We start from the raw sequence: 9,550 nt of genomic DNA, 5'->3' as shown, positions 1-9,550 counted from the left end.
GGTCAAATAAGAACAAATTTGAGTACCATCCTATATATTTGAGTATAATTCGAGTAGATTTGACTTTATAAATATGTGCAGAATGTTTTTTTGCTGACCAGGCCACAAGAAGCAAAGAGGCCAACTGTTCTCTGGTTACATCTTTAATTTTGTAGTACTTTTTGGCTGAAAGCTCCAGTCCATAGAGATTCCTTCCACAACCCTGATTTCTTTTTGTTAATCACAGTACAAAATTGACACGATATGCAGCTGGACAGTGTGTCGCTGTTTCCACTCATTTACAATGATACTGCATGTATTTACCAAGTTGTCTGCTTAAACAAACATGAATTTAGTTGTGTTTTAGCAAGCAGCTGTAACAAGAACAGAGGGAAATATTAACACAAAAATGTAACTCATAAACCTGAATATTCCATGAATTTGAGGACGGCTAAGGCAGTTTGGCATGACAGCAGGTAACGAAAGAATTGATGACAGCAGAGGGTCGACACAGATAAGATATTATAAAGTCAGCTTTCTATTTTTTAATGGGAAAAGAGCCATAATTCCAACCCCTTGACATTTATTCCAGCTTAGATTTTAGGAGCCTTCTCCAAAAGTGGGGGGAAAAAATACAATTAAGATGAAAAAAGGAAGCTTGTGCATGGCTTACATGAGAAGGTTTAGCATGTAAGTCCCAATACCCTGATGCAGATTTAAGCTCAAAATATGGCATAAATATTGAAGGGTGAATGCAAATTTGTTTTTAAAATGTCCTTAAAAAAGGAGGAGAAAAACCCGACAGATACCTGAGCAGTGGTTCAGGGAGCTGCAGCTGTCCTATGGTACACACAGCCTGAAAAAGTGGTCATAGGGTTTGAGACACTGCAGGTCAAGTTTCCACGTTTTTCTACTTTGAAGTTGGAGTAAAAATTCATCAAACAGAACCAACCTTCTATGATTTGTCCAGCTCTTCAGCTTAAGTCACTTTTTCCTACAGAAAAATATCGAGCCAAGACGTTTAACTAACATTCACTCTTTTAAACTACTAAATAAATACATCTAAAGACAAAGTAATTACATGAAAAACATAAATAAACTACAAACCAAAACCCATTAAACGTTGAGAACATACGTGTGCCTTTGTGACCCCAAAGGGAGACTGTGTAAGTCATGCCATTTCTATAAGAAAGTTTCAAGGCTCAGAGACGTCAAAACGTACAGCCACGCCACGCCGCGCCTGCATGTGGCGCTTTTCTCAAAGCCACGCCTGGCAGCCAACATGCAGCTGTTCTCCGCCTTCTGAGAAGAGAAGGCTCGCTCCTGTACCCAAAGAGACTTCCTTACAAAGTGGACGGATTGGATAAAAGAACACACTTGGCTAAAGAACAGCAGCTCGTTCCAAACAGACTTCATTTGACTCTCAGTCGCCCAACCAATCGGTGCAGTTTGTCACAGTTGTCCAGCCTCATTGACTCCGCCTTCTGCTTTAAGCGCTCATCCCGGTACAGCTGTCCCAGGTTCGCCAGGTCCGACTCTGAAAAGCGATTAAGTGGATTCAAATCTCTACTCTGACTTCCTCAGTCAAAACAATAAAACATGCAAACATTTGGAAAAATAACTTTCTGGGAGAAGGATGTGCAGCTACATATCATCAAACAATGAACATATCTCTGTCCAAACCGTTGGTATTTTACACAAATTTCCAAATGACCAAACGAAATTGTGGGATTGCTCTTCAGCAGCTTTGCTTAAATATTCCGTGGTTTACGAAAGTCTTTGTTTTGATAAAAGCCTTCCATATTAAGCCAAACTTGCAAACACACAAAGCTACACTTTTTTCCCCTAGAGGTTAAAAGCATCTTTTCAAAGCTCTTTGTGTGTCGGCAATCTAAAGTTTAAGGGATTAAAACACTGGACTGCATTTGTGTGACTCTCTTTTGTGTTAATATTTGATATAAAAAACACTCCGGTGAAAATCATGTTTTTAGTGTTTTTAACATGTTCTTGAGGCTTTTTTGTTTTTTTTTAATATGGAGGATATATATCAAGAGTAATAAGCTCAAAATTGCATTTCTGAGTAGTTTTTATTCAAATCGTGAATCAGAAGAAGAAAAAGATCCTATTTGTTATGTAGAAAATACGCTGGTTGGACTAGCCAGCCTTGTAGATCATGTCCTTTTTTAAAAAACATTTTAAGTTTGGTTTTTGGTCACTTTACTGTAGAATTATAGCAAGAAAGCTCACCCTAGGTGAAATGATTTTTAAAAATTGTTTTACCACATCTATAAAAGAATTTAAAGTACAATTTTGCAAGTTTTAGTAACATGAAAGCTCACTTTGCTGCTTCTCCTTCCAACAGCTGTTCTGCAGGTGCTCAATGTAGTCACTTTCAATGGATTTCTCCAGCTCCTCCAGTGCAGAGCCACGGTACTCCTTCTCAAAGCTCTTATCCACGTAGTATGGCACGCCCATATGCTGCGTTTCTCTGGACACCACCAGCCCCATGGACCTGTCATCGAAACACTCAGACCGTCAAACCACGGAGAAACCTGAGAGTTTACTGAAATGGTTTGGGGACAGAAAAACACTGTTTCCGCTCACGGCTTGTAGAACAGACTGTAGGGCGGATTGGTGGCCATCATTTGAGTGAACACTGATATGAGGATTAACATCAGCACTGGCAGAAGCTGCAGAAGAGCAGTGAAGGTGTTCTGTGGGAAGATAAAGCCAGCAATGATTATAAATAATCTAATACTGCATGTAGGCTGGTTCCACTCTTCTGTTTTTATCTGAGATGAAATTTTTCTGCACCATTAATGTACAAAGGTAAAAAAAAAAAGAAAGAAAAAAAGACAGGCATCCACAAATTTCAGTTTCTTCCCTGATTTTACAAGATCAATTATGATTCAACTCCTTGGATTTTGAGGGGGTCTTTTTATTGACCTGACTCTGGTTCTCTTCCACCACCTCCTCACGCCTCTCTTGATGAGGACGTCGACGGCGAGGCTGACAGAACTGGGCGTAGGAAGCTCCCCGGTTAGTGTAGACATGAACGTTTCCTGTAGAGTCAAAAAGGAGTCAATACTCCTACAACTTTGACTATACCACAGGAAAATTTGAAAAAACAAAACAGAGATTCTCTTTCATCCGTTTTCAAGTCACTAAAGAGAAGTTTTTATTTACTTAAATCTTCTGGTGCACCTGCATCATGGAAGGGTTCGTACCTGTGGGAAACCGTCCCCCAAAGAAAATGTTGAAGAGCTCCTCAGGGGAAATGTCGGCCTCAAAGTCTCGGTTGAAGCTTCGGTAGTGTCCGGGACGAGTGTGGCCCGAGTGCTGGGACGGGGTCGAGGCTGCAGATGCATCTCCAAATTGATCGTATTGCTGCCTTTTCTCTGCATTGCTCAGTACAGCGTATGCATTACCTATTGCTGCGGGGGAAAAACACACACAGGAAGCACTTAGCTGTAGCAGACATAGACAGCTGCGGTTATAACAGCAGTCAAGTGAGTTCTTTTCAATGATAGAGCAAAGTGAAGAGTGTTACATTAGCTCTAAGCGACATTTTTCTTTTTAGCATGTGCTTGCTGCACCTCTAAATGATTTAATGCTTTTCCTGCAGGAAAAACAAAGATCAGAGTTTGGCAATTTTAAAAAATTTAAAGTGGATTTTACAATCGGAACTAGGAAAACACCAACTCTGACTGCAGACCAAATGTTTTCTGCAACTAATTTAAACCAATGTTTTGAAAAATAAAAATTTCTGTGTGATTTTTGGTGTGGGCAGAACTAGTTCCCCTCCCCATTACTGAGAGCTCAGAGCAGGGAGCTGGTCGCCCCCCAGTGTATTTTCTATGTCACATATAAGCTCTTTTTCAAACAACATTTTACTGTTTCATCCTGATTCACAACGATTCAGATTTGGAAATATTCAGAAATGCAATTAATTTTCTTTATATGTCCAAAACCTTTTGGTAAACATAAAAAAGTTGATTCTTTTTAAGATGAGTTTCCTATTAGAAACAGGTTTCTGAAATCTAAGATCATACCCAGGTGATAAATGTGGTGATAGTGTCATGGTGAGGGATTCTTTTGCAACAGAGAGGGCAGTAAAAGTAGGTGTAGATATTTTTCTCTCCCAAAGATAAGCATTTTCATTATAAACTGCAATTCATCTTTTCTTTGTCTATTTCCATGAGTTGGTTAGGTGTGGCACTAAAGCTCACACAACATTCAGTCAAGACACTTTCTCTACTTCATCAGTTATACCTTTAAAGGCATCTGTAGCTCCTGGTGCAAAGTTCTTGTCTGGATGAAACTTCAGCGCCAGCTTCCTGTATGCTTTCTTCAAATCTTCATCGCTGGCATTTTTGCTAATGCCGAGGATTTCATAAAAGTCTTTACAATTCTTTATCCTAAAATTGCAAGACACGTTGGCTGTCAAAACTCAAGCTTGGACAAGAAGGCAGACAAAAGCACTGCATTTTATTTTGTTTAAGTTCACATGAATTCTGAATTTCAGGCATGAGAAATAAATAAAACACAGCAGCAAATAAACACAAATACTTGGACCACTAAGTGTTTTTTTTTTTTTTTTAAACTTGTTCTGTCCAACAGCTGAGCAAACAGATTAGAGCTGAAGGCTTTTTGTGTTGGACAGGTTTTACTATCACAAAAAGAGGTTATATAGCTTCGAGAAACCACTAAGTGTTACTTTTTAGAGTATAAGAAAGACTGCATGAATGTAAAAATCACAAATCCAACCTTAAAGCAGGAAAAGATATAAAAAGAGTGAATAACAAGAGCAATGTTAACGGATGGTTCCTGATTTATTCCTTAGCTTCACTTTAAGGACCTCGATAAAAGCAGCTGTTTTGCCAGTTTATCTGCAGATGGAGCATTCAGATGTGTGTTAACAGCATACCAAAAGGATTAAACAACATTAGCAGAGATTGTACAAAAGCAATTAATAGGGAAGCCTTCTAAATAAAATTTTGACAAAAACTGTTATAGAATTCCCAAGGAAATTCTTGGCAAGGTCAGATCTTATCAAGGACTGAGAAAGAGGGGAAAAAAGCCACACAACAGAGCAATTATGTAAAAAACTGTAGAACATTTACAACAGTATAAGGACTAAGGGGAACTAAGCTTCTGCCATGTTCACAGAAAACACAAATCTGGAAGGAACCAAATGTTGCAGTTCCGTAAATGCCCACTAGGGGCTGGTTTAGCAATTTCCCCATAAACTCTTGTGTTAAAAAGTCTGTACTGTACATTTGCTTCTAAATCTGCTCCATCTTGGGCCAAACCTAGTTTGCGGTGTGATACAAACGGACATATGATGTAGCTGGGATTTTAGAGTTGTAATGGATTAGTGACTGCACCTGAGAACACCCTGGCGTTGATCCTCAGTATACGTCTTCTTTTCATCACTATTTATGCTCCTCTGCTCCTGGTCGTCCATGTCCTCGTCTCTCCAGCCTGATGGAGGGGGTACATGGCTTGTTTCAGGTGGGGCGCAGCTTCCATTTCTCAGGATGGCATCTATCAGAACTATAAAACACAAAAACAGAGTGTGATTAATAGAGCTGTGACGGTGTTGGATTTTTCATCACCGCGGTGATGAACCACCAGGGGGCGCGGTGTCGCGGTTAACCGCAGCCCCCCCCAAAAAAAATAATCCCCCGGCGGCCGCATCATAAATACTAACAATTACAACGTAGTATTCTTTATTATAAAATAACAGTAACAACTAACTACTACCCAACTAATGAACTAACTATATATCAAACCCATATAGGTGTTGTGGATTGACTGTGACTGTGTGGGTCAGCGCTGCATGTAGGAGGAAGGTGCGTGTTGATCCCTCTGCAGCGGACCGTTCTCTAGCTGCACGCGAGCCTTCACCTGTGCTCTTTGGTACACACATCTTCTCAGAATATTAAATATTGCCCAGTAATAAACAGACTGCAGACACTTTGTCACTTTTCCGGTAGCCATGAAGAACACGGGGCAGGAGGCTCCGCCTTTGTTTATACAGACACGTAACGTTACGCTGCAAAAAATAGTTCCCAAACAAAACATGTAGTGTTATTCATGGAAATCTAACAGTGCGTGTTCATGTTTGGAGTGAAGGTGAACCCTAATAACCCCCCCCACACACACACACAAAATCCTCTGGCGGGCGGCCGTGCAGCTTGAAACGGAAATGACTACAATGTAAATTAACAATTAGAACGCAGTAAATTTGTCATATTTCCTCGCGAGACGAAAACGTCTGTTGTAGAATGAGTTTGTGTGCTTCTGAAAGCGCGCTCCTGTGTGTAAAAGGGAGCCGCGTGGCACATGCAGCGCGGAGGCACTGAGAGCGCGCGCCTATGAGAGAGAGCAGTGGGAGAGAAGGAGAAAACAGTCTGAAAGAAAGAAGGAAAGTCTGAACACAGGACTAGCAGAAAAAGTCAATTATCAGGAAAGATGAATGTGTTTAATGTGTTTATTATAGCTCCATTCACGCGCCATATGCAAAACTTAACAAAAAACAAAAAACGTGCGGTGATGCGGTGATGGGGCCATCACACCGCGGTGATGCGGTGATGCGGTTATCGTCACAGCCCTAGCGATTAACAGATCATCCAGGAGCACAATAGAACCTACTAGTGTAGTATGGCGTGAACAAGGGGGGCGCAATTCATCACAATCAAAAGAAAGTCTGGGTAAATCATAGGCCATTACAAAAGAAATGCATAAATAAATTGCCAATCATCATCCTCAGCGTAAGAAAAGACCAACTGATTGGCATGCAGAACCGCCAATCCAACATCCTCAGATACATATGTGACTGTAATTTAACTTTTAGCTGTGGATGTAGCTGATAATGTGCCTTATGTTGTCTTTCAACAGGCCAAAGGCCAATCACTTAAAAAGAATCTCAAACAAAACACACACAGAATGTTTCTAGCACACCGTGCGATGCAACGCCGTTGAGATGACAACCATGAACACACAGGTAAAATTCAACAAGCCGGCAAAGAAAAATGACAGAAGAACTTTTGATCATGTTGTAATCTTTCATATTCGTCTGAATTCATCAATTTATTTAAAGAATAATTGTCTGATTCACTTTAAAATCTGCTTTTGATAATAGGTCTGGGTATTGAAGTTTAACATGAACATTACAAATGATTTCATAATAAAGGATTTTACTCATTTGGAGCCTGCTGTTTCAAAGGTAAATGGTAGGAGGTAAATATACGTCTGTAGTGCTTTTCTACCTTCCCAAGGCACTTTACAGTCACAGTCCCATTCACACACACATTCACACACTGCTGCTCCGCTGCTGAACACTAGCGCCACCGGAGGCAAGGTGGGTTCAGTGTCTTGCCCAAGGACACTTCAGCACGTAGGCGGGCAAGGCGGGAATCGAACCTGCAATATTCCGATCAGGGGTCGACCGCCCTCACACTGCACCACGGCCCCCCGTAGTAGTTCGCAAGCAAATAATGTGGGTACCCCTGGCGTGGCCAGTCCTGTTTTTTGATCCAATCGTTTTCTACAACATAGTTTCAGCAGAGTGACAGGAGTTCATCAGGAATTTGTCTCCAAGTTGTGTTGGTGCACAGCAAGCTCACCGACACATCCCATGATCCATCTGTCCTCTGCTAGCTTACAGCCCCTCACTCCCCCAACCAAAGACTAGCGATTCAACAAAAATGGCGAGCAATATCGGAGCTATCCCGCCGTACAGTTTAGAGCCAGATACCAGCTCAGATAAAGAAAATAAAGACGTACATGGATCTAGTTGTCTGAAAGTGGATGCATCAGAATGTTGCAGAGCAGGAAGCTTGTGGTAGTAGCATCTACGTAAAAACCAACAAGCATCTTCACGTCTGCTCCTGATTCACAACAGTTTGAATAAAGAAATACTCAGAAACACAATTTTAAGCTTAATTTTCTTTATTTACAAGTCCTTCATGAGAAAACTGCCACAAGAATATGTTAAAAACAATATTTTTATGTCTAGGACTAGTGTAGCAGAATTATAAGGGATTTAAATAATAAAATGTATTAAATTATATTATTAAGGCTGCACGATATGAAAAAAAACTTGTGATTCGCGATATTAATGATCAAAATTGCAATGAGAATATAACTTGCGATACATGAACAAAGAGCCAAATAAATGCATCATTTCCATTTAAATAAGAGTCATACCTTAAACTATTCTCCAAATGACCCTCGTCTACATAGAAGGCAGAGGTCTAAGATAACAGGCTTCCATCCGATTGGTCAACATCGTGAAGGGGGTGCATCTGATTGTTCAAATTCATAAATGGATTTATTTGATTCGTTAAAAAATTCTAACTGCCATAAGATTGTTTTAGCACATTTAAGGGAACCATTCATTGCAATTTTGTGCATTGCATAGCTTGATATCGCAATAATGATAAATTTGCTAAATATTGTTCAGGTCTAATTAATGTGTATCATATTTACAATAAATGTGCACTGAAATTAAAGCGCAATGTTTTTTGTTTTTCATTTTTATATTGGGAATCTGTAATCATAGTTTGACATGAAAAGAATTTTAGTGTTTTGTGGTTCATTTATGAACTCATACAACGACCTGCTGACATCTGTGTAGACAGTGATGCTGGTGTGGTGGTCTTCAGTCACAGAGATCGTGTGTGATCAACGCTCTGCAGATCAACTAAAACACCTGAACGCTGACCAGCAGGTGGAAAGAAAAAAACACTGCAGGAGAGCTCCAAACAAACGGCCTTATCTGACAGGCTCGACAGTTATCAAGTCTTTAAAGGTTGAAAGCTGAAAGGCTGAAATAAGAGCAGCAGACGTGTAGCGTTAGCTGATCTCATCTGACCGCCGTTGCACAATGTGCGTCAGCTAATTTTACCTCTGGCCCGGCCGCTGGGGTGAACCCTCTGGGCTTCGTAGAGCAGCTGGAGAGCTCGGTCTGTCCGTCCCGACCGGAGGCTCAGCTTGGCCTTCTCTATTAGCCGCTCCGCTTCTTCTTTGTCCATTTCCGCGTTGCGGCGTCAGTCAGCAGGTCCAGTCCGTGGGTGTGCGGGTCTGTCCCGAGCTAATGTGGGTCAGTATCATGTGGGGGTAGACGAGCTAGCCTGGAACAGCTTCTGTACAGACAGTCGTGTGACGTTAGCGAAGCCCTTTAACTGAGATGGCAGAGGCTCGACTGCGAGTAAACTAGGAGCCGGTCCATTATTCAGACTCAAAAACTTGGAGTGCTACTGTTTTAAAATAATTTCTTTAAGTGAGGCTAGTTAGCAATCATACTGACTGTACATTTCTGAGACTCCTCTCCCTCCTTCCCCCTCCAGTGATGGACAAGCGGCGGTGGGCGGAGCGAGCAGGTAGATGTCACTTCCGGTCAAATCAGCTCTAAATCGATTTAACAAATGCTGGCTGGATTTTCCGTTAAAGCTAATATTTATTTTTGTTGTTTTGAAAAAAGACTGAAAAAAAACAACAACCTCTGTTCAGTTGTAATAAACGGTTAAATTGTAGCTGTTGAAAAAACCAACATAGACAAAAA

The 9,550-nt window shown here is 40.8% G+C and overlaps 1 protein-coding gene across 1 annotated transcript; it reads right to left on the bottom strand.

Annotated features, from left to right (window-relative positions):
- Nucleotides 1–1,373: 1,373 nt before the first annotated feature.
- On the bottom strand, nt 1,374–9,371 carry dnajc18 (DnaJ heat shock protein family (Hsp40) member C18). Its single transcript, XM_023962319.1, has 8 exons — nt 8,894–9,371; nt 5,367–5,535; nt 4,252–4,397; nt 3,207–3,413; nt 2,926–3,041; nt 2,584–2,693; nt 2,319–2,491; nt 1,374–1,516 (listed from the first exon to the last, which is right to left on the bottom strand). Exons 1-8 carry the CDS (start codon nt 9,018–9,020, stop codon nt 1,392–1,394), a joined length of 1,173 nt encoding a protein of 390 aa, XP_023818087.1. The 5' UTR covers nt 9,021–9,371; the 3' UTR covers nt 1,374–1,391.
- Nucleotides 9,372–9,550: the final 179 nt, after the last annotated feature.

The sequence above is a fragment of the Oryzias latipes genome, chromosome 14 (genome assembly GCF_002234675.1).
Source record: "Oryzias latipes chromosome 14, ASM223467v1".
Classification (NCBI taxonomy): Eukaryota; Metazoa; Chordata; class Actinopteri; order Beloniformes; family Adrianichthyidae; genus Oryzias; species Oryzias latipes.
The sequence above is the reverse complement of the archived record's forward strand: the minus strand, read 5'-3'. Positions and strand labels throughout refer to the sequence as shown.

Excerpts from the sequence above, each read along its gene's own strand:
- dnajc18 (XM_023962319.1), bottom strand. The coding sequence starts at position 9,020 with ATGGACAAAGAAGAAGCGGAGCGGCTAATAGAGAAGGCCAAGCTGAGC. Across the intron at positions 4,398-5,366 it reads CAACGCCAGGGTGTTCTCAG|GATAAAGAATTGTAAAGACT; the intron begins GTGCAGTCACTA and ends TTGCAATTTTAG. Across the intron at positions 2,694-2,925 it reads TGGAAGAGAACCAGAGTCAG|AACACCTTCACTGCTCTTCT; the intron begins GTCAATAAAAAG and ends ATCTTCCCACAG.